The sequence below is a fragment of the Mytilus trossulus genome, chromosome 6 (genome assembly GCF_036588685.1).
Source record: "Mytilus trossulus isolate FHL-02 chromosome 6, PNRI_Mtr1.1.1.hap1, whole genome shotgun sequence".
NCBI lineage: Eukaryota > Metazoa > Mollusca > Bivalvia > Mytilida > Mytilidae > Mytilus > Mytilus trossulus.
Genome location: NC_086378.1, coordinates 54,323,171 through 54,349,408, shown reverse-complemented (window position 1 = coordinate 54,349,408; position 26,238 = coordinate 54,323,171). Strand labels below are relative to the sequence as shown.

Here is a 26,238-nt window from a genome sequence, read left to right as displayed (position 1 = left end):
TACCCATACTTTCAATTAGTGCACGGTAACATTTTGAATATTGGAAGCATCTTCGAATGTTACCAAAATTAGCACCTCAATCATAGGAAACAACGGGTTAATAATATTTGCACCGATAATGTCAGATTGTGCATTATTTACTCCATTGGACGTCGATATTAAACATCAAATATAATCAGCAGGGTTCTCGGTATTTTTTGGTGTTTTATATTTTACTGCATGTTGGTTTTAACGATGTTATATCGTTAACATTATTCAATGCTTTTCTCAAGACAATAACAATCAAAACCAAGGAGGAAACACAGACTCACAAAACCAAAGGACATTTACATCAACAGTTATGAATATTAAATAAGAAACAACACTAAAAACCGGGAGTGAAATCAGGTGCTCTGGAAGGGTAAACATTTCCTGTACCGTATACGGCACCCGTTGTGTTATTTCTTTGTTCAGTTCGGTGATGATGGAAGATAATTATGATTGAGGAAGAATATCAGATATGATTTCTGACACACTTTTATCATAATGGCCAATCATCTCATAATGGCATCGTAAAATTTCTTGAGTGATGACCTTAATCTGATTGATTCATAGCCCTGTCTTAGTTACTTTCGAGAATGCAGTATTCCCTGTCCAACAAAATCAACGAAATTTGAGCTAGCGCTAGAGTAACGTATCAATTGAGATATGCTGGTGCCGCTGGGAACTACTCAGTAATGGAAAGTTGTCAATAGGAAAATCATCGCGTTTGTCCTAAATTTTGGTATTTAACCTTCTATCAGTAGTCATTTCGAAATAAAGGTCTAAATATGAAGCAGATTTATCTGTGTCGATAGTATCTCTAATTTCAAATTTACTTGGATATATTAAAAGTAAGTGTTCACTGAATATATTATGACATTTTAACGTTGTGTTTCTGTGACGGTACTTTTCTATCCCAAATTCATGTATTTAGTTTTGATGTTAATATATTTGTTATTCCCATCGGATTTTGTCTAATGCGTAGTTTGTTTCTGTGTGTGTTACATTTAATGTTGTGTCGTTGTTCTCCTCTCATATTTAATGCGTTTTCCTAAGTTTTAGTTTGTAACCCGGATTTGTTGTTTTCTATCGATTAATGACTCTCGAACAGCGGTATACTACTGTTGCCTTTAATCATTAAGAGACAGTACATCATCAATATACCGTAAGGTGAAATTGAAATACTGGGCTAATTTCTTTTCTCCTTTCTGTACAAGCCCTTGGATAAATTCTGCTCCATAGGAATACAAAAACAAATCTGCAAGTAGAGGAGCGCATTTGGTACCCATTGGGATTCCAATAGTCTGTTGGAACACCAAACCTCCATATTCAATAAATATGTTGTCAATTAAAAAGTCTAGCATGGCATTTATATCTTCTTCGGTATATTTTTTGCTTGACTCTGTATGATTTTTCACAAAGTAAGATCAATTCCTGCCCAAATCTAGATATTTAAAACGTCTAGTGCTTTTTTTGTTAAAAAAAAACATAAGCTGACGAGTTCTTTCAGTCGAGCTTTCAGTTTATCATGTTGATAAGTGGTATAAAGAGTTGAGAATGTGAACACTTTTCCAAAATTATTTTGTCTTCTTTTAACACAGGCCTTTTAGAAAAGAGGGACGAAAGATACCAACGGGACAGTCAAACTCATAAATCTAAAACAAACTGACAACGCCATGGCTAAAAATGAAAAAGACAAACAGAAAAACAATAGTACACATGACACAACATAGAAAACTAAAGAGTAAACAACACGAACCCCACCAAAAACTAGGGGTGATCTCAGGTGCTCCGGAAGGGTAAGCAGATCCTGCTCCATATGTGGCACCCGTCGATTACAAATCCGGTAAATAGTCTAATTCGGTAGGTCTCATTCATGAAAGGGAAGGGGATTGTAGTTACGACGTTAGGAACATATCCGATATCATTTGTGAAACGGTTATTCCATAACGGTCAAACAACTCGTGATGGCGTCCGTATATGTAAAATTTACGAAGGGATGATTTCAACATCACCATTTGGAACTCTTGGTTTAATAGCTTCCTTGTGAGCAGTAACCCTCTATCAAGAAAATCTTGATAGGAAATGCAAGCACGGGAATATCGTATCAATTGGGAGATATATACCACGTATGTAGGTGCTGCTGGAATGTTGCTACTTAGAAATGGAAAGTTCACAATTGGAAATCTGAAATCATCTCTTTTGTCGTAAAGTTTTGTTTTTAACCGGCCCTCATTGTCAATTTCTAGATGTAAGTCAAGATATGAAGCCGACTTAACTGTATCTGTAGTATCCTTTATCTCCAATTCCATGGAATAGATGCGTTCCACATAGTCACAAAATTTTGAATTGTTTAGTGAAAGAACGTCATCTATATAGCGGAAAGTAGAGTTAAAGGATATTTCTAACTTCTTATCGTTCTTCCTAAGATGTTTCTGCATGAAGTCAGCTTCATAATAATAAAGAAACAAGTCGGCAAGTGAAGGGGCACAGTTTGTTACCATTGGGATGCCGACAGTCTGTTGAAAAACACGTCCTCAGAACGTTACAAATGTGTTGTCAATCAAGAAATCAAGCATCTTGATAATATCGGTTTCAGAGAATTTTTTGTTTGAATCAGAGTGATTATTTACAAAGTAGGATTTATCCCTCCCTAAGACAAGATACTTGTTTCTACGTTGGCCATTCTTTTTTATGAAGCAAAGTAATACCAACTCTTTCAATTTGTCTTTTAGTTTGGAATGTGGAATACTTGTGTAAAGAGTAGAAAAATCAAATGTTTTAATACTGTTACAAGATGACAGAGAGTTAGATTGTATGTACTCTAAAAGATCTTTGGAATTTTTAAGTATCCACATCTGATTCACGCCACCTCTAGAATATGCAGTTTCACAATAACTTTGAAGCCCGTCTTTGATTGCTGATAAAATAGATGTTAATAATTCAGAAAGAGGTTTCATGGAGCACTTGGAAGACCCAGCAACATACCGTTGTTTGTAAGGACACTTATGCAGTTTATATATCCAATACAGTGTTGGAAGATCCAGTTCTTCATCTTTGGTTGAAATACCAAAGGCACAAAGAACAGACCTATGATTATCCAGGATTTCCTCTTTGGTGAGTGTCGTGAGGGTATATGTTGAGTTTCCAAGTGAATTGTCTATACCTAATTCGTTTATCAGGCAATTAATGTAATGACTTTTACAGACAAAAACGATGTTATTTGGGGCTTTGTCTGCGGGGACAAAACATATTTATCATGGAGGTCGGATAGGTGTTTAGCAACATAGAATCGTCCTCTCGAAATGATCTTTAACATGGCCTCCGTATGTAAAATGGAGTTTTCCATTTTATACAAATCAAATCTACAGACATTGATGCGTTTAATAGCCAAATAATTTGAAAATTATGTTGTCATTATTTAAAAAAAGGACAATTGGTCGGCTGAATTATAGGATCTTTGTTCGGTCTTAAGGTGCATGACAGTGATAACAGCTGCATTATTAGATTTTATCACAATTTTTATTGAGCATTCAGTTATTCTATTGACGATTTCGTAATGCAGATGTTAACAACGAGAGACAACTCATAAATACTTTTAAAACGAATTTCTCATTTGAAATGTATATTTGATTGGGTAGTAGACGCATTCCAAGTTATAGTATGTATTTTTATGTCCCATTTACAGGCATTATGTTTTCTGGTCTGTGCGTACGTTAGTTCGTCCGTCCGTTCGTCCTTCCGTTCGTCCCGCTTCAGGTTAAAGGTTTTGATGAAGTTGAGGTCCAATCAACTTGAAACTTAGTAAACATGTCCCCTATGATATGATCTTTCAAATTTTAATGTCAAAATAGAGATTTTACCCCATTGTAACGGTCCACTGAACATATAAAATAGTGCGTATGAGCCATCTGTGTACTAGGGACACATTTTTGTTTTATATGGCATGACGGAAAACATGTTGACAGAGTGATATCTTGTAATTTAGTTATTTAGCAATTTATGTTGATAATTTATTAAAGAATTAAATGCTTCTTTTTGTAATTTTATTGGGTTGTAAAAAGTAAAATCACAAAAGTACTGAACTCAGAGGAAAATCAATTCGAAAAGTCCATAATCACATGGCAAAACGTCAAACGTCTTTACAAAAGATATAATGAGGTTATTTTGAGTAAAAGAACATAATCTCAAGTGCTATTCCTTTGCTGTTCGTGGAATTTTTCTGTTCACAAAATGGTGTTGTTTATCATGAATTGATACTCCATCTCCCTTTTCTATTAGACACATTTTTTTTTTATTAATTTCACCTTATTGATTGCAACACTTTTAATTCCTTTTTTTTCAATTTAAAAAATATTATTTATCTTGTGTGAATAAATATGGTAAGCAAAAGGAGTTATGTTATTACCATTAATTCTTATTTCAGATGTCCTTTTTTGGAGCAAGCGGTTTATTTCTTAACGAGAATCAAACATGTTCAAAATCAGATCATATAGATACAATATATACAATGAAAATTAAGTAAACCGGTGTTATGCTCTGAAGCATTTTGTACCGAAAAGTTACCATGATTTTCAGTTTTCAGAATCCAATTCTATGATATACTTATCGTATTTCACATAAAAAAATCGCATCTTTGTCTACATTAAAATTGCGTTGTTCAGTCCACTGATCCTCTTCAAATATCTGGACATAATAATCTCCCGTCAATGGTCCCGGTAATCTCCAATTTGTGTATGATAAAGGGCTTCCATCAAATAATGTCCAAACGAATCCAGGGCTTTCTGAACGTCCTTGTATTGCTACCCTAGTAGTAGGCCTTCCTTCTGTGGAATAAACAAAACATGTTGGTTGCTCACTCGGTAATACAAAAATAGCCCCAGATGTTGCCTAGTCTTAAGTTTTCTATGTTGTGTCTTGTGTACTTTTATTTGTCTGTTTTTTTTCTTTCTGTTAAGCCATGGCGTTGTCAGTTCCGCAAACAAATCAATGGAGAGATCGAAAGAAAAAAATCTACGATAGGAGTACTTTTATTCGTGGGTATCAGTTATCGTGGTTTAAGCTAAAAAAAAACCACAACATGTACTTGTATTCCTTAATTCGTGGATTTTAGTTTTTTGAAGTAATAACAAAATTAGGATTCATGTAAGAGTCATATGTTGTTTTATAATGAATATTGGGACATTGCAAAATAAGGTAATCATATTTTTTTTTACGTGTATATGCTTTTAAAAAAAACCTTAGTCATCTATGCTATTTTTTTGTTTCTTTTAAAGGATTGTAAAGTAATACGTTTAAGTAATGCACAATTGTAATCATGAATTATAACACAAATCAACCGGGATTGACTCATTAAAGTAGTTAGTTCAGCTATAACCATGTCATTTAAAGAAAAAGGTTACATAAATAAATGCTACTTACATTTTGAAATGTAGGATAATATCTAAGGAGAAATGCAAGCCTTGTATAAACAAATTTTTGTCGTACGAGATATACAAGGGTGAAAATGAACACTTCATCATCGGAATTTTTAATCAGATTTAAATGTTTAAAAGTGGCGTTTGGGAATTAAATGATAAAATAGGTTAAATACAATCTAAAGCTGTATATACAGTGTGCTACGAGATTGCTGAAATTCGAAATATTTCCTATAGTATATGACAGTATATATGTAGTCAAACCTACATGGGTATCTTTCTATGTTATGTTTTATACACCAGTTGTTATATGTCGCTGGATATTAATATGTGCGGGCTAGCCATCCACAAAAACCACAAAATTTGGTACCACACGAGTAAAAATACTTTCACGGTATCTTCTTTTAACAACATAACTTGTTTTCAACAACAGGCAAAATTACTCAAATGTATACCCATTGTGCACTCGAATTCGCAAAGAAAACTGATTTGATTTATTGTTTATTTTGTTCACTCGTTATATAGAGAATATACTGGTCTTATAATATAGATATATATATGTACGGAAATACTCCTTTATAATTACCTAATATATGTTCAACATATGTTTGCCGATCTTGTGATTCAATTCTAAGTAGTTCGGCACCGTATGAGGCACACGTCGGGAGAAAGTGTCCAGTGTAGTCGATGTAGTGTTCTGCATTAAAATTGTAGCACAAATCAAGAGATCGATAGTACAAAAATCCTGAAGCGTTTGAAACGCATCTAGTGTCAGCTGCAAAACAAGTAATATGAAGTGATACTCTCATATAAGAAGACTGTTTTGTTCTCAAATATCAAACAATAATTCATATTATTAATTGTATAGCAATATAATATTTCCCACAGAACGTAACCAAAAGTTAGCGTGCAATAAATTCTAATATTGCACTAGTGCAATAAATCTTCAAAAATCATGACGTCATTAACGTTTAAATCTGAGTTTAAACCAAGTTTTACTTTCAAATATTATATTGCTATACAATAAAAGGGTTATTGCATGAATATTGGGGAATATTGTCCCTCGTAGAACATATATTGCACTCGCAAGCTCGTGCAATATAAGATTCTACTCGGGACAATATTCCCCAATATTCATGCAATAACCCTATATTACGTATAATTTTATACTAGTTATTATATATTAAGCTGTTTCCAAAATGCAGAGAAAGTTAAGAAGAATTGATATTTGACGACCTTGGTTATACAATTAAAGTCCTTACTCAATTTGTTTAAGTCATTTAAAACACATAACGTATGTCCTCTACGTTTTTTTGTAATAGTTATTAGTGTGGAATCCATATAACGTATTACTAAGTTGAACAAACAATTTTTCTGCAGTGATTGCTGATCGAAATCTTTTACTGGTCTGGTCTTGTTTTTTGTTTTGTTAATTTCTTAACTTTGAACCAAAGGTTCCAAGTTGAAAAGTGGAAATGATTTAACGGACGACAGCATTTAGTAGTTTGACCGTTATGGAATATTTGTTTAAGAGATGACCGCAGATATGTTACAATTAAAACAATAAATTCCGCCGAATGTGACCACTTATTCCCGATTTTTGTTTTATATATGAGCAACACGATTGGTACCGCAGGAGTTTTCCCTTTTGTGTTGGGGTTCGTGTTGCTTATAAGAAGTGTTTTGTATACAATTCCTTGTCCTCTTGTATTTTTTTGATGTCTCTTAGTATCTATCGCATCCGTTTTATAATAAATTAAGTAACTATCCTGGATGTTGTGTTAAAGACTTGTATGATAAAAGAGATAATAGAATGATAATTGTTTATGCGTTTGTTTTCGTTTCCTTAACATATTTTTCTTTCGTACTTGAGCGATTAGAGAGTTTGCATGCATACAGTCATACCTAAGTACGGGAAGACGTTACATTTCCTGAATATTTTCATAAGATCAATAATTTCGTTATGGAGAAAGTCTTTTTTCACGTGTTTAATAACAAAAGCAGACATTCAGGTCAATATATATATACATGTAGCACCTTCATATTTTGGTTTTATTAAATTGAAGGGCCATATGTCTTTTAGAAAGTTCGACACAATGTACAGTGAAAATCACTTTTAACTTTTCATTAGAACTGTCAGAATAATATGTCCTAGAACTGTCCTAACCTGTCCTAGAACTGTTCTTGGTAGAACTGACTAAATTGATTCTAGCTAGAACTGTCAGGATCATTTCCAGGGTAGAACTGTCTAAAACTGTTCTAGGTAGAACTGTTCAAATCAGTTCTAGTCGTATAACTGACAGCAGAACTGATCAAATCGTTTCTAGGTAGAACTATCTAAAACTGTTCTAGGTAAAACTGATCTAATCAGTTCTTGGTTAGAACTGTTCTAGCTAGAACTGTATCAAAGGTGTCAGGATGGCAGTTCTCTTGACAAACTATGCCAGATGTGATGGGAGGTGAGAAGTGATCTCCATTGTAAATGCTCAAGCTGTAGAGAACAATTCAAAACTAATACTACACATAAACGAAAACGAAAGACAACATTTTGCAGATTAGGCAGACCATTTAATTATTATGTCTTCTTGAAAAATTGTATTTTGAAAATAGAATTATTAAATAGTGTCACTCTGCAATAACTTATTGGATAAGTGTCTTTCCTGTTTGCAATCGTTATTTGAACTTTTTCCTTAATTTTAGTTTGCGGCAATTTAAAGTTTTACAGATGAAACAAAACACATGTATCCAAGGTATCAATTCGCAAAATCATTTTGAATTTCGGGACCTTTTTTTTCCATTTAAGCGCCACCAATGAAGCTTTATTAGGCATCACATGCGCCTTGCATACCAAATGAAAAACTCGGTGTCATTGATGAGTTTGTAGTACCAAACCATTGTTTTTAACCGTATATATGCTGTATCTTAGAAACCAACGTGCAGTTGAATTTTAGGATTACAACGTTTTGGCAGTAGATAACCTCACTCTGATATTAATTTGTTTTTCATTTTGTTATTTCCCTGTCTGTTACCTTTATATCAAACGTTTATAACTGGGTCGATCCCACTGCTGGTGGACGTTTCGACACCGAGGGTATCATCAGTCCTGTAGTCACCACTTCGCTGTTGACATGTATACATGTATCAACTATATGGTAAGTTTTATTAATTTCCTGAGCTTTGAATTTTTCGAAAAACTAAGGTTGTTCTTATCCCAGGAAGAGATTACATTAGCCGTATTACGATCAATTTTTGAAATGTCAGTTCTCAATGCTCTTCAAATTTGTGCTTGATTGGCTTTATTACTATTTTGATCTGAGCGTCACTGATGAGTCCTATGAAGACGAAATGCGCGTCTGGCATATTAAATTATAATCCTGGTACCTCTGATAACTAATTATAATAACAGAACAATTTAATAAGTTGTTCTTATAACATGTTCTCACAGTTTTTGAATATTCATCAAGACAGATAAAATAGTCAAACAACAATCAAACATCAGTCAGTAGAGTTCGCCTACTTTTACATGTGTCTATAAAATACTAGTTACCATAATGATTTTGTGAACCTATTCTTAAGTTTTTTTCGTCAGATTGAAATATGACATATGTTTTTACTCTGTCTTTTGTTCATAGCAAAATCCATATTTACATATGCATATGAGAAAATCATAGATAGAGGAACATAAGGGAAATGGGTTATAAGACCCAATGATACAACTTTCCATCCAAGTCACAAATTATAATAAAAGTAAACCATGTATATTTCTTGTATATTTCAAAGTTTAACTACAATTAAAAAATGCTTTTTTTGTGTTTTTTTAAACAGCATACATGTACGATAAACAGATCATAATATGGCATTTTTTTTATCAGATGCATAATCAGTCAAAGGTTCAAATTCAGCCTAAGGAACAAATTAATTTACTCGAAGTATACGGTAATGAGGAATATTAGATATATTATCAAATTTGTAATATAAGGAATATTTAAAACATTGCGAAATGTATAAGAAGGTAAGGATTAACTTTGTTAAGCAGAGTTAATTTTTCTTTATATAAATAAGGCCCTTAGTTTTCTCGTTTGAATTGTTTTACATTGTCATATCGGGGCCTTTTATAGCTGACTATGCGGTATAGGCTTTGCTGATTGTTGAAGGCCGTACGGTGACCTATGTTTGTTAATGTATGTGCCGTTTTGGCTTCTTGTAGACAGTGGCTAGAGATCGCCAATAATGTATTTGACCATGTATATCGCTATATTCTAGAGACATAACTCCTTTAAAAAAAAGAATGTTGACATTCATTCAAGAACTTTCTGATAAGCATGATGGCACTCAAATGCAATGTTCCATATAAATTGCATAAAGTGGCATAATTTTTCAAAAATAAAATTGAGAATGGAAATGGGGAATGGGTAAAAAAAAAAACCAAACCCAAACAGCAGAAAACAGCCGAAAGCCACCAATGGGTCTCCAACACAGCAGGAAAATCCCACATTCGGGGTGGACTTAAGCTGTACTAGTTCAGTGAAAACGGAGGTGAAACTTAACTCAAAAACATATGAATGACATAAAATTAAAAATCGCACCAGACTAAATTTGTGAAGCTAGCAAAGGTCAAAGGCTCCTGACAAAAATGCGATGGGGTTAAACATGTTTAGTGAGAAACCAACCAGTCACCTATACCTCTAGGCAATGACGGAAAACAAATAACACAAATACCAAAAACAATTCAACAGTTCATACAATTTAATTACAAACAAATATAAAAGAAATGTAATATTACTGACTCGGTACATGTTTTTTGTCATTAAAAATGGTAAACATAGTCTTGTTTTATTGCTAGCCAAACTTCTTGCTTATTAACGTACTTACCAACTTCGAAAAGATACATCTTCCAATTACCACTGTTCAACTCCGGCTGATTGTATTTAAACGTCTTAGAGTGTAAAACACATTCACCTGTCTTAGCATTGTAGAAAAATGTCATGCATTTAATATTTCGTTTACATAGGATCATGCAATGTGACATAGTTTTTTGTTTCGAGATATCAACGGCGTTCCTGTATTGTACCAGTCCGAAATTAATGTTTGTTCCTTTGAAGAATACTTTGGTGCATGCAATGCCATATACTAATATGAAAAGGGTATTCAATACACGTAAACATTTTCTTGTCATTTTCGGGGTTCAGTTGTCAACCAAATCTTCGGCAGTTCCAGTTCTAATCCGCATACTACTCTACACTAATGGAGTAAAACAAAATAGTTCCGGAACAGTAACGATCACTGTGCGGAGTTTGGTATGCCCCAACTATATTCTGTTTGATTATGAACTGGAATGGAGATAAATAATTCATTTCAACTTTAAAATGCAAATTGAATCATATTGTGTTATCAAGTGTATACGCTCTCAGCTAAAATTATTATCCTTTAAGTTTATTTATTTATTTATAAAATCGCTTTTTTCCTAAATTTACATTTGTAATTAGACTAGTCTCAATCAAAACATGTTACATAACCTGGCTTTTTAGACATTTAAAAAATAACATCAATGTAAAATGTGCTTTTGATGCTTTGAACAACAAGGATGTTATTTATATATTGCAGTCAGGTATAAAATAAATTCCGACTTTAACATTAATTGAAAAATCTATTATTAACCTACTTGATTGAAAATAATATCAAATGTAGTTTACCTTATATAATTATCAGTGCAGTTATTATCCTTTTTGTCCATACCATTTTTATTTTTCATGTTATGACGTTAACATAATATACATCTTTTTGTTTTATCAAATAAGTGTTTTCGGTAGTTTACGTTCGACTGGAAGTATGTGTTTATAGTGAGCACAAGATTATATACGAATAGGGAGGAATAGTAGTAAGCTGATTTATATGTTTTAACTGACGTGTAACATAACAAAAGCCGTAAGAAAAAAACAAAGTTTGCACATCAAATAACAAAAGTTTGCTAGACTCACCAGAAAATATCGATATTCAAAAAATCAAGAAGATTTCATGAATAAAAGATTGTAATATAATTCAAAGTTATATATTCATGCAATATTGGTATGTATATGTTGCTGTCAGATTATTGTTCAGTGTTGAAGATCCTGTTATTAAAAACAGTAACCCTTTTATCAAGTTGAACAAGAAATATATCAAAAGAGATGAAACACAGTCGATTTATTGTAATTTTGCTATTTGAATTTTTTCTTCCAGATTGATTTTTACAGATTGAAAAAGCGCATACTTCTATAATACATGAAACTAATCAAAACAACATCTGATAGACAAACTAAATAATACTTTTAGATATTTCGATGACATATTGGCACTCAAAATAGCCGACTTCAGTATGTTTACTAAAGAAATTTAAAAATTTGCATTTGTGTTTAACTTATCAAATGATGAAAACGAAACTCAAGAAAATTATGACTAAATAAACAATAAAATTTAAGACATTTTTACATCTTTTTGTATCTATTTTAAAAAAATCGTTCATACAGTGACTTGGTAATATTTTTTGAAAAAATACCGATTTTAGTTGAAATGATAGGACTTTTTTTGAGTGAGAACTCACTTCAGTCCTATGACTGTGTATATGATTGATTTTGTTAGATGGCATAATGATTTATCATTTATCTAATTTCAAAATACACAGCTCCTTTTTTATTATTATTAAGTTTTACATTATGACATATTCCAATCTTCATTATGACTGATATATCTTTTTAAACTTCACAAAGAACCCTTAAAATAACAAATTCACAGTATTGCCAGCACCGGAAAAATTATTTATACTAAGCTGGCTTTTAATCGAGATTTTTTAATCAGATCATAACTACTGTTTCACCGGCAAATTAGCCACTGCCAAATTATAAAAAAAAAAATATCACTGAAAATTATAATCAATAAATCTACGCTTTACATTTACAAATTTGACATATATATGTTCCAGACCATATTAGTATTTGAACCGGATGAGTACGGTTCGTACCGTATACGTATACGATGTAGACTTGTACGGTCCGACCATACGCGTGCGGTCTGACCGTATGAGTAAACGCATATGGTCCAGTACGAGCTGACAATACATGTTATTGGAACATATGGTTTACATTTAGACCACCATTATCACAATCTTTATTTTTAGTATAACAAATTGTTATTATTACAATTAGATGGACGTAATTTGCATGCTCTAAACACCAAATCTTGTATTTTGAAATTTACCGGCCGCTTGCAACAACTTTTGACAATCACTTTTCTATTGTGGCGTCAGATATTTTGTTTTATGACGTCAAAATGTTACGGGAACATTATTCTGATCCTTTATAATAGAAACTCTATAAAAAGTAAAAAGAAAAAAAACAACAGTTATAAAGAATACAGATAAATGTTCTTACATTGAATCTAAGTGGTGGCTTGGTGAATGGCGTTGACTTTGAATATGACGTCATCACTTAAATAGCGTCACAACTAAAAGCCCTAACAACAGAACCAAAATCGGAAACCTTACGGTATTTCCGTATCTTTTTTTAACATGTTTGAATCAAAAGACTTCGGTCCCTTTCACAGGTAATGCCTGCCTCATATCAAATATCGTTCATTAGTTCTATCAATAGAAACAAGACAAATTAAAATTAAATTTAGTGCATAATAAAAGAAGAAATCTTGCTATTGTAAATTTAAGAGACATCGATAAATTACGTTGCAACAACGTTTTAAATATGTGATTTATTCGATCGATTTACAGTACACATGGCAATTATTTATTTTTTATTATTTTTTTTTATTATCACGATACTATTATTAATGACAAAAACATATACATTTTGTAGTTCCTCTTTTTTGAAAGCTTAAAAATCGACTTAATACTTTATCGAACAAAAATCTGACGACGTTGCTATGACGTCACAGATACGTGACAGATGCGTCGCAATATGACATTGCAACAACGTTATATAAACTTTATTAAAAACAATAATAACGTTGTCCTGACGTCGGTTCTACGTCGTATCTGACGTGACGTAAAATTACTTTCTCACAACGTTGCAACAATGTCGTACTTACGTAACGTCAGTCATGAACTTCCAGCGACAAATACATAACGTCGCAAGGACGTCATGTGTTTCCTGGGTAGAGACCTGTAGGACATGCTGATACTTTAATTAATTAGAAACAAAATTATAGTCGTTTTGTTCCAATATTGCTGTCATTTGTATTATACATACCATCTTGATATTAAAATATAAGGGGTTTACTATGCGGCTATTAAGATTAACATAAGATGCAACTATGCTCAGTTTTCGTTGATGCGAACAAATAACTTAATACAAGTCAGTCGGATATATCAAAAGACTACTGAAATTGTTGAACGATTCAATATTTTGAATAAAAAGAGTACATGATGGCATTCTTAATTCTAGCAAGAACTGTCTCACAGGTGTCAGGATGACAGTTCTATATACTGTCCTAGAACAGTTCTTCCGACAGATTTTGACAGATTTGATGAGTCGTTAGAAGTGATTTCCACTGTATGTGTGCATGTATTTTACTATGTAGACGTCAAATTAAACATAGAATGTTCGAAAACATCAAGTTATAAATGTGATGACCATAAAGTCGTTTACGATTTCATTCTGACAGGAAGAGGAAAATTTAAAAAGTATAATCATCAAATAGAAAAACAAGTATAAAACCAATTATGTTATTCAATGTGTTCAAATAAACTCATCATAGATACCAGGACTAAATTTTGTATATACGTCAAACGCGCGTTTCGTCTACAAAAGACTTATCAGTGACACTCGAATCTAAAAATGTTAAAAATGACAAATAAAGTACGAAGTTGAATCATTTTATTTCAAATCGTTTTAATCTGGACTCATTTGATATGATATGAATATATATTAGATCTAGATTCGAATTAGTATTGTATTGTCATTAATCAATAACACTACCTCATGAATCACTAAATGATATTGGGTTTTAAATTTTACTCCCTTTTCAGTGACCTGATCAACAACTTTAGTAATTTCCGCACATTTGTGCAGAATCGTGGACAATTATGGAAAATTTTACAGAAAAAAACTGTTATGAAGCATAAACAAAGTAGGGAAAAACTTGTCACGTTCATATGCATGTTTTCCCCGCTATCATCTTGTTAAAGATTCTGATTAATCATAACGTAAGATACGAAATTGTCCCGTACAGATGTATAACACATTCGAAAGCAAAATAGTGTTGGCAAAAAGATAGCACAATGGTAGATGTAAACAAAGAATTACTTCGAGATGATTGTCTATTCCCGATGATCGGCATTGGAAGTTTCCAATAATTATAAATTTTCGAATTTACATATTTCAAATGTCCTTTACTTTAATGAAAACTTCGAACGTTTGAAAGGACTGTAAGAACTATTTGTATCAAATTTGACCACGAAATTTATCCTCATGTCGTTACTACAATATTATTATCTTGTTTGCGAATGTGGCATCAAATACTTTATATTTATCATGAAAAACATGATGGGTACCATAAGCACAGTAGGATTTCTTTGATGTACCGGAGATCCTGAAATAACACCCAGTTACTGGTTTGGCTAATTTTGATAAGTTATTTGTATTCTAGTTTTCTGTTAACATGGTTGTCTTTCGCTTTCATTTTTTTCAATTACGTTATGATGGTCTCGTCATGAATTTCAATGTTCTTTATCTATTTCTGAACACTTTATATATACGTGCATTTCCCTCCAATTACAAAACACAGGTACGTAATTACAGATAGGTAAATAAATATCAATTTTAACAATAAAAAGAATAAATCATTTGAATGAAGTTATTTTCTTTGTTAAAGCTAATCAGCACCATGGTATGTTTTTTCTCGGTGTATGGAGAAAGGATAAAAGTTCCTGCATTATAGTATTTATGTTTAAAAATGGGGTCTTTGTTGTTTTTTATCTGTTGTTTGGAAGTATCTTTTTTTTAAGAAACTTGAATATTGGTTTTCGATGTTGTTCATTGTTATGGCTTATTAAGTCACCAAAACGGAGTTTTGGCGACTTTATGTTTTTGTCTCGTTTCTTATTATTATTCTTATTTTTCTTTTTCTAACCCCTTAAACTGTCCTACCATTTTGTTGGAAGTAGTAGAGGATGGTAACTTTATATTTTTTTTGTATGGTTCTGCAACATGGGGGTTGCAGAACCCAATGTCCATGATACTAGGGTGTCATCTTGGCATAATTAGGGGGCCTCAAAGATGGGTGGGGTCAATTTTTTTTTACATTTCTTAAGTATTTTTCTGTATATAGAGTAGATGGAATTATGATTACTATTATAAATATTTAGAGACACAATATGGGACTTATTTTATTTTAGTAGGGGGTCTCCTTGGCATAATTTTAGGGGGGTGAATTTTCATAGAACATTCCAGAACATCAATGTTAAATTTATTCTAGAGACATTAAATGATATATGATGGTATATAATTATGGAGGGAAAAAATTGCAGCGGGGATTAGACTTTGGAATATTCAAAATGGCTGCCGTTACCATGGAAACAGCAAAAATATAAAAAACTTCAAAATGCTTCAAAATTGTTGAAACTAATTAAAACAAATTTTTGCCTAGTATATCTGGACTTGACTTATGAGTTTTGAATTTCCAAAATGGCTGCTGTTACCATGTAAATGTCTCAAATGTTAAAATGTTGGATTTTTACAAGATTTTGTCATACATGTATTTCTTGATTTTGAACAGAATCTCAACCCGTTAATGGCAATTTGCCCAAGATATGAGTACAGATCTGCAACAGCACATTTATGTTAGTTAACATGCATAGTTATGTAACATACGGGGATTATATTAAATTGCTACATGTAAATTTAAATTCCATAATGAATTATGACCACCGTGATATTGTGAGTGGAATTAAATATGTGAACATTTGCCACCTTCAATAATTAGTTTTTTAGAAATGTTTTTCTTGTCTTAACTCAATATCTCCACAAAAATTTGTCATGCCATAAATATGCAGTCACATGATGTGTGTAAAGCATGAACAAGGTACGGTTAACGTACTTACATTGTTCACGGCTTGAATAGTTAATTAGTTTTACTGATTTTCTTTTCGGCACTAGAATGTGTAAGAATTCATCAGTAGAATTTTTTTTTAAATATGTCTTTGTTTGTATATATTTTTTTGTTCTACTCTACACTAATTTTAATCAAGGCAGAACTATGATGATTGTAATTTGCTTTTTTTTTTTAAACTTGTACGTTTAGATAAAACTCAATCAAATAATATAATTTCAATACTCTGAAATTAGCTATAACGTAGCAAATTATCCCAATTGTGCGTTTATAGAGTAGACATTGAAACAAAATTATAGCATTAACAATATTTATTTGTAATCATAAAATATCAATTCAGTGCCTGCATTGTTCGAAATAACAAGTTTACTGCAATCAGCATTAAAGGCGATTGCATAAGGTTTGAAAATTCCCTCTTTCTTGTTTAAAAGCAATTCTCGTGTTTGCCCACCGGTTGATAAACTATGCAAATCGTGAGATCCAAGTCCAACAACATAACTATTTCTTTGAAAATCTGTTGCCATGCTAACTGGGGCAACAATTAAGTTATCTATGCAAAATATTGCGGTGCCGTTAATATTTATACAGTAAATTTTGTTAAACGTAGTATCAGAACAGTAAAGTCTATTATTCGCATCCATATGTAGATAGTGAAGCAATCCAATCCCTACTTTAAATGTATTAACACGTCTACCTTCCATTTTGACTTCTAAAACTTTTCCCTCTCCACCAATGAAAATATTCTCTCTAGATGCAGCGACACCATAACAAGGCTCGTTGATATTCAAAAACCTACCGCCTTTAATGCAATCGGAGCCTGTCTCTATCAATTGTAAATGGTTCATCATTCTCAATGTAACGACTGAAGTATTTGAGTCTGAAATACTTGTTATATCCCACGGATTTCCAACAAGTTTACACGTTTGTAAGTAGTTTCCTCTATCATTACAAACAAACACGTCTTGTCCTTTCCAGTTGCATAATAGAAACTTATTATCTTTAGTACAAAGTATACTGGATATTTGCAAATCCTCTCTTTCTATCTTCTTTATTTCTTCTGTAGCCTTTATATCTCTCACCAGTTTTGGTTTTGATGAAACCACGGGAGCTTGGATTTAAGGGTTCTCACCTTTGTTGTATTTACCAACACACGAGTTTAATTTCGTTGATACAGTTCCAATAGATTTCAAAGATTTTAGTACATTTGTTTCTTTTATAAATGTCGATTCCGGTGTTTCAATAGTAGATGTAGTTTCTTGAATACATTTTTCTTTTGACGATAATTCGGTCTTCATGACATTTACAAATAGAAAAACATGATCATCAGACCCATGTTGTGTTACAAAAGTAAGCCTTGATTCCAAACTACTTGTAAATTCTTTAATGCTAGACAATTTTTCCTTTTCGTTTTCTACTTTATGGATGTGTTTCTGGTATTCCAATTCGATATCAGTTTTAATTTTCGATTCTAATTCGTCAATTCTATCTAAAATTTGAGATTTGAATTGAGCAACAGCTTGTAAATTTGAAACTTTTTCTTTTTTGACAATTTCAACAACCGATTCTCTTTCTCTGAGAAATTCATCAGCGTTATCGACCAAAGTCTCGTACGAAATGGTTATACATTGTTGATTGCTTTACACGTTTAGAAACAGCATGTATGTCCGCTAGTTTTTTACAAGTATTATGAATTTCCAGCATGCACTTTCGACAACAGACAGCGTCATGGTCGCCACAGAACAAGTCGCGTTCCATTTTTGGGTGTGTAGGGCAGTGCCTGTTTTCATTCATGCTCATAACGCCATGAATCGCCGAAATGTCGATAAGATGATGGGTTGCGAAGGGCTTGAAAGTATTATGAGCGGTAATGCAATCATAACACAAAGGATCATCACAATCGGTGCAATATTTATTGGCCGTGGAAGATTCATTTTTCCTAGAACAGGGTCCACATTTAGAATTTGAAGCCATCTTCTGAAATACAAAAAAATTCTAAATCATTCCATATTGATTGAATTATGTTAGGGGTTTCTTTATGAATTTGATTTTGAAAAAAACCAGCATATTCATCGCGCAACACGTCGCGTGCTTTTACGTGTATGATAACAGTAAATGGTTTGACGTACAATTGGTTTTGGTAAATATTGTTACTAAATACACATTTACCTCTTTCGGAACATGGAATAAGACAATAACTGTCTTTTGTTTCGGTAGACATGTGGTTTATTTGACTTTTGACTAGTGACATTCACTGCAGGCTTTGATCTCAGTGAATAACAGTTTTTTCAAAAGTTGATACAAATATTCACCTCATCAAAGGAAAGTAATTGTATAAAAAAGTGACCTACCTGGCTTTTCCAGAAACATGTAAAACAAAAAAAATTATCGAACTCAAAGGAAAAATCAAATCTGAAAATCCCTTATAAAGGGACAAAATCAAAAGCTCAAACACATCAAACAAACGGTAACTATTTGATTAACAGCTGATTCATACAGTTTTACTATTAGAACTAACCTTTTCTTTAAATTTTTATGCATGTGAATAGGGTAGCGTGCCGTTGATTTTTATTAGACCCTTTCAAGTTTGAATAAAGATATATTCTCTTTTCAAAAGATTGGGCTTATGAGCTCATGTTTAACAATGTAAATGCACTCATCGTAGATACCAGAATTAAATTTTGTATTGACGCCAGACGCGCGTTTTGTCTACAAAAGACTCATCAGTGACGCTCGAATTCAAAAAAGAAAAAAAGGCAAAATAAAATACAAAACCGAAAGAAATTCCGATTTCACTTTGATAATTGACCTAGGAGTAATTGGGTTCAATGGATAAAATTCTAAAAATATTAGACACTGGAGTTTAAAAAAAAAATTAACACAAATCAATAAATCAACTCATTATGGTATTGTACCGTGGTAAATGTTTTTCATATATTTATTTGTTCTTATAGTGGTTAAGATTATCACACAATATTGACTGCTATACCCCTGTTCCCCTATTTCTGACATTTTTATAGTGAGAGCTTTAGCTAGCCATTAAACCAGGTTTAATTTAACATTTTCTATATAAGAAAATGCCTGTACCAATTCATGATTATTACAGTTGTTGTCCATTCGTTTGCTAGTGATACAGTAGGTTGACTACTTATACGATTCGGCGATCGAGGCACACCAATAACTGTTTTAGTAGCATGAAAGTGAGTAATAAAAATTGATTGATATTTCAGTCTATGAAAATATGGTATGTCATATTTCCCGTTATTGTTTTTGAACTATATTTTAGTAGCTGCGAGTACCAGGTGTCATTTGAATTTTGTATTTAGGATAGTTCGTTTTTGTTCCGCTTTGATGAGTAAAGTTCTTTCATACTAATACTAACAGTTTTTTTTGGTGTTTTACAGTTACACAACTTTTCCAAGTAAGGGTAAAGTGTGCGCCCGCAAACGGGTTTAACCTCGCCTCATTTTTTGTATATATATTGATGCCCAATGTGAGCGGGGGTTGGTTGTTGTCTTTTATTTTTTTGTTTTTCAGTTATGATTTAGCATGAATAAAGTCGTTGGTTTTCCCTTTTTTTTTACCAAACTTCCATTGAGCATATATATACGTAATGAAAGAACAAGATGATACAAAGGAACCAAACAAAAGAAATGTCACCGACCAAACACTGGCATATGTATAATGCTTTCTTCGGGAACCAGCACTGAGCCAGCTGCGGTATCGAACTAGTACATATATTTATTAAAGTTATGTACACCGGTATGTACATGTAAACATTACCACGTGTATTTGTTTATAAAATTACACGTGTTTGAAAGTATATAATAGGTTAAATGTTTTTCATTGGTCGAGTTAGAACTGACCATAATATTTGAATAAGGTCATTTCAAATATTTCGTGCTATACTTTTGGCGGTTTTGTATATTAAAGATATTGTCATTCGAGGTTCGCTTTTGGTGCAGTAAAGTTGTAAGCTTGTGCTTAACCTGAGTATGTCTGAGAATAGAGAAGGAAGTCCAATGTCCGAAGGTGAGACTGAGCATTCACACATTCCAACCGGTAAATCACAAAGTAGCAACCACATAGTAGAAGAGCGCCGTGATTTAGCTGACACTTTTGAACTTTTTAAAGTATATTTTGACAATAAGCTTGTAGATCTTAAATCAGATTTGGTCCGAGAACAGGACGTAATTTCCAAAAAGTTAAAGGAAGAGGTTTCCCTTAAATTCAAGCACGAGGGCAACAAAATACAATACAAATTTAACGAGGAAACTATTACCGAGTTAAACAAGGTTTATAGCTTTGTTCCCCGTTCAGAAACCAAGGTGTCGCGTATCATCATAGACCTCATAGATAAGGTTAAGGGCAGAAACAAACTGATACGCATAGCAGATACTTCAGCCGGTGGTTGGGCTACCGTCAGAGAGTATGAAGCAAATGTTATCGCTTCAGACTCTGAAGATGAAAAGAAAATCCGCCAGGCGGAGTCCAGAGCCATGCGCTCGACTAAAGACAAATCCCGACGCCCAAATCCCTACAAGACAACTTCTAGACCGGCTCCCGTTGAAACTGCTCCTAATCCTTATTATTCCAATCAGTATCAGCGTCAGAACCCGCCGCCCTTTCGAGCTGGCAGCGGGCGGCGTGAGCCGTCCCAGCACGATATGTGCCATGCCTGTAAACAATTTGGCCACTGGAGGAAGAACTGTCCAAATATCAAACGCAACCAGTTCAGCTTCAACAATACACAACAGAACAATTAACAATGAACAGTTAGTTAATGATAAGTATTTATATTTATTTTCTGAATTTGATAGTGATTATTGTTTAAATCATGATATTGAGATTTTGCTTAGACAAGTAAGATTTTTTGAAAATTTCAAATCCAACACGGGTATTTTCTCTGGTGTAAAGGGAAGGTTAGCTAAAAATATTCAGTACTGGGAGCATATCGGTGCTAATTCATTTATTTTAGACACACTGAAAAATGGTTATCTTATTCCATTTATTGATACTCCTTCGAGCATGTACATGAAAAATAACAAATCTGCTCTTAAGAATGATGATTTTGTTAGCAAATCTGTAAATGAACTTGTTCTTTCAGGTTGCGTCATCGAGGTCCCTTTTCAACCTTACATTGTCAATCCGCTCAGTGTAGCTACTCAAAAGTCTGGGAAAAGGCGTCTAATTTTAGATTTGAGCACTTTGAATTTATCGGTGAAAAAGGAAAAGATTAAATTTGAAGATTGGAAAATAGCTGTGCAATACTTTCAGAAAAATGATTATCTGTATAAATTTGATTTAAAGTCTGGTTATTTTCATTTGGATATATGTCCACAGCAGCACACGTATCTAGGTTTTTCGTGGGAAGATAAATTTTATTGCTTCACTGTTTTAGCATTTGGTCTTTCAACGGGTCCTTACATATTTACAAAGTGTCTCAGACCATTGGTCAAGTATTGGAGAAAAAATGGTATAAAAATAGTTTTATATCTTGATGATGGATTTGGTATGAATAACGAAAATAATGAATGCATCAAAGATGCTGAATTTGTGAAACAATCACTTTTGAGTGCGGGTTTTCTTCTGAACGAAGAAAAATCAGTTTTTACTCCTGTACAGAAGTTGGAGTGGTTGGGAATCATTTGGGATTCATGTAATTTCACTTTATGCATTCCTCAAAGGAGAATTGACGAATTATTTCAATCTATTCATAATGTTTTTAGAGAAATTCCATATATTTCTGCCAGAAATTTAGCCCAGTTAACGGGTAGAATTATAAGTATGTCTCCTGTGATCGGAAATATTACTAGAATAATGACTAGATATTGCTATATGTCTATCGAAAGTAGAATGTCATGGGATAGTTATTTAGTTTTAGAAAGTAAAAGTTTTGTGATATCGGAATTAAAGTTCTGGCTTGATAACATTGCTATTGTAAATTTTAAAACATTAAATCAATATAGTCAGTCACATGTGATGGTATATTCTGATGCTAGCAGCATAGCTGCCGGAGCATGTACAGTAGAGTTGGAAAGTAAAATTTTTCACACTATGTGGAAATCCACTGAAGTGTTAGAGAGTTCCACGTGGAGGGAACTAAAGGCCATAGAATTGGCGTTGATGTCTTATCAACATGCATTTGCGGGAAAATCCTTAAAATGGCTAACTGATAATCAAAATTGTGTCAGAATTGTTCAAGCAGGAAGCATGAAAGAAAAACTGCAAGATATAGCAATTTCCATTTTTTCTATTTGTTTAAAAAAGGGAATCTCCATTAACATACAATGGATTCCGAGAGGTAAAAATTCGAAAGCTGATTATATCAGTAAAATCATTGATTATGAAGACTGGGGAGTCTCAGAATTGTTCTATACTTTTATTAACGACCTTTGGGGTCCTTATACAGTCGATCGTTCTGCTAGTTCTCGTAACACAAAATTAGAAAGATTTAACTCTTTATTCTGGAATGTAAATACAGAAGCTGTAGACTGTTTTACTCATAATTGGTCTGGTGAAAACAATTGGATTGTACCACCTATTTACTTAGTATTGAGAGCTATAAAACATGTAATTGCTTGTAAAGCTAGAGGTACTTTAATTGTACCAAAATGGATATCTGCGACCTATTGGCCTTTCATTTTTGATAAAAATATGAATTACAGAAATTACATATCTGATGTTATTGAATTTAAAAATACAAGTGGTATTTTTGTCAGTGGTTCTAATAGACAATCAAGTTTTGGCACTGAGCCTTTTATTGCTCCAGTATTGGCAGTGAAGTTAGATGCGACAAGGATAACAAGGCCCTAGTGCACTAATGTGTATTGTAGCTGGCGAGGTTAAAGTTTCAAGGCCCTTGTACACGAACGTATATTGTAGCTGGCGAGGTTAAAGTGACGAGGTCCTAGTACACGGATATGTATTATAGCTGGCAAGGTTAAAGTTACGAGGCCCTAGTACATGAATGTGTATTGTAGCAGGCAAGGTTGTTGTTGATAAGGCCCTAGTGTGTATATACATTGTAGAAAGCATGGTTGTATTCAACACGGCACTAATGTATATAGCATTGTAGCTGGCATGGTCAAATAAATATTGGGCAAGGTCCTGTTATGTTTACAGTGGCATGGTTCACTTGTATATATGTTTTTAATACTTTGACATTTTATAATGTTTGTTTCACGATTGCACATTTTTCAGATATTTTTCGAGTTGGTAGATGGACACAGAATTCAGATATTTCGGATGAACTTTCTACATTGAAAGCTAGATTACCAGAGTACTGCTTGAGCTCACGTTCTCTGAACACTCGTAAAAAGTACCAGTATGCCTTTAATGCTTTCTGTAAGTGGACTAAAACACACAATATTACTCCTTTACCTTCATCTGATTATACAGTTTCTCTATATTTGATTCACATTTCACAGAATGCAAAATCGACAAGCAAGATAAATGAAGTAATATACGCCATTAGCTGGGCACATAAATTGGCTGGATTTAATAATCCTTGTACATCTGAATTAGTAACGTTTGTAAACGAAGGAGCATAGAGAAAATTGGGACATTTTATCACTAAGAAAGATCCTATTACACCAGACATTTTACGAAAGATTGTTCATACTTATGGTACTCTTAATAGTAATCTTAAAGACTTAAGAACTGTTTGTATGTGTTTATTAAGCTATGCAGGTTTTTTAAGGTTTTCAGAACTAGTTAATTTGAGAGGTATCGATATAAAAATGTATTCTACACATGCAAATTTATACTTGGTGAAGAGTAAAACTGATATTTACAGAGAAGGGAGGGATGTGGTTATTTCTAGAACTAATCTTGTAACTTGTCCTGTCTCCATGCTAGAACGATATCTCAAATTAGCTAGTATTACATCAAATTCTGATGAATTTATTTTTAGATCCGTTAATTTTTGTAAGTCTGATAATTCTTATAAACTTAGAAGTACAGGTCCGTTGTCATACACGAGAGCTCGAGAAATACTACTTTCAACTTTACAGAGTATAGGCTTAGATAGTAAAAAAATTGGACTGCATAGTCTCCGTTCAGGAGGGGCATCGGCTGCTGCAGCGGCTGGTGTAGAGGACAGATTGTTCAAAAAGCATGGTCGGTGGAAAAGTGACACGGCTAAAGACGGTTATGTTAAAGAGTCTTTGAAGGATAGACTTTCTGTAACAAATAATATTGGAATTTAATGATGTATTTTTTCGTTTATTTTTTCTTTACCCTTTCTTTATTTTTCGAAGCTTTGCTGCACACTGTCAGGCGAGCTGATCCCATACAAAGGTGTTGAGTTTATTTCGTAAATAATTTATGTTCGCTTGAAGTTATGAATTAGAACATAAATATATTTATTAAAGTTATGTACACCGGTATGTACATGTAAACATTACCACGTGTATTTGTTTATAAAATTACACGTGTTTGAAAGTATATAATAGGTTAAATGTTTTTCATTGGTCGAGTTAGAACTGACCATAATATTTGAATAAGGTCATTTCAAATATTTCGTGCTATACTTTTGGCGGTTTTGTATATTAAAGATATTGTCATTCGAGGTTCGCTTTTGGTGCAGTAAAGTTTCCCACCCTCCCACCCGACTTAATGTATTTTATTTGTGTTATTTTTTATTAATGTGAATAATAATGTGTGTAAGAACAGAATCTTTATTTGATTCATAAAATGTATTTTCGTACATAATGAAAATTGTTTTTATTTTTGTAGATTGGTTTTTGTGTTTGTTACCTGCAGCGGCCTAGGCAGACAGTAACACTGATGAACATTTTTTACGCTGCATTTGTCTTTAATAAAATTAAAGCTTTGCTGCACACTGTCAGGCGAGCTGATCCCATACAAAGGTGTTGAGTTTATTTCGTAAATAATTTATGTTCGCTTGAAGTTATGAATTAGAACATAATAGTAAATACAATATTATTCATTTGTTACGTCCTGGATATTTTACGAAGATTCCAGTAGGCCCAAAATGTATACAGCTAGTGTTAACAAGAAACCCTTATTGTAGCATCAAGAAACTATGTTTTGGAAGAGAAAATTTTTCTTTGCATAACCATATTTTACCACTGTATAACATTAACACAATTTAACGTAAGTTCTGAGCATTAAAAACTTAATAAATGGTAAAATAGGTAAGAAATATTTTTCGTACAAACCTAGTTAATGTTGATCAATAGGAAGTAAACTGAAATGTGTATCTTTTCACGTGATCGCCTATATTAGGTAAATACATATAGCATAAGTGTGTATAACCTCATGTGATACATGGATAACGCTTATTTTAAGTAAATAATAGATAGAAATGCGTCGAGGAACTTCCTGTATACAAAGTCATATATGTATAATACGGTGTGTAAACGGAAAGGTACCTTCGAAAGTTTAAATTCTGTTTTTTATCTATAGCTGGCATTTTAAAAAAAATAATTGTATTTGATTTTTTCTCTTTGTTTAAAAAGAAAGGGGAGGGGATTTGATTAATAAAGCAATTTACGAAAATTGTAATTGATTATGACAGACAAACCAACGACGACAGGTAAACTACAGGCTCATAATAACAACAATGTGTAGCTATAAATAAAATGTTATCATTCAATTTGGACAGTGAAGCAAATAAAAGCAGCTAACGAAAAAAAAACATGTGTAATACTGGTAAAACAGCAACTTGGTTTTATTCTATGGC

General features: G+C 32.8%; 1 protein-coding gene and 1 long non-coding RNA gene across 2 annotated transcripts; one reads left to right on the top strand and one right to left on the bottom strand.

The window, feature by feature from the left end:
• Positions 1-4,502: 4,502 nt before the first annotated feature.
• LOC134723548 (uncharacterized) lies at positions 4,503-10,744 on the bottom strand. The gene is made up of 3 exons (XM_063587130.1): positions 10,311-10,744; positions 6,025-6,213; positions 4,503-4,847 (listed from the first exon to the last, which is right to left on the bottom strand). Exons 1-3 carry the CDS (start codon positions 10,612-10,614, stop codon positions 4,627-4,629), a joined length of 714 nt encoding a protein of 237 aa, XP_063443200.1. The 5' UTR covers positions 10,615-10,744; the 3' UTR covers positions 4,503-4,626.
• A 9,549-nt stretch (positions 10,745-20,293) lies between these two features.
• On the top strand, positions 20,294-25,399 carry LOC134723547 (uncharacterized). Its single transcript, XR_010108110.1, has 3 exons — positions 20,294-20,561; positions 23,733-23,876; positions 25,269-25,399. It is a non-coding gene; the product is annotated as an uncharacterized LOC134723547 (long non-coding RNA).
• Positions 25,400-26,238: the final 839 nt, after the last annotated feature.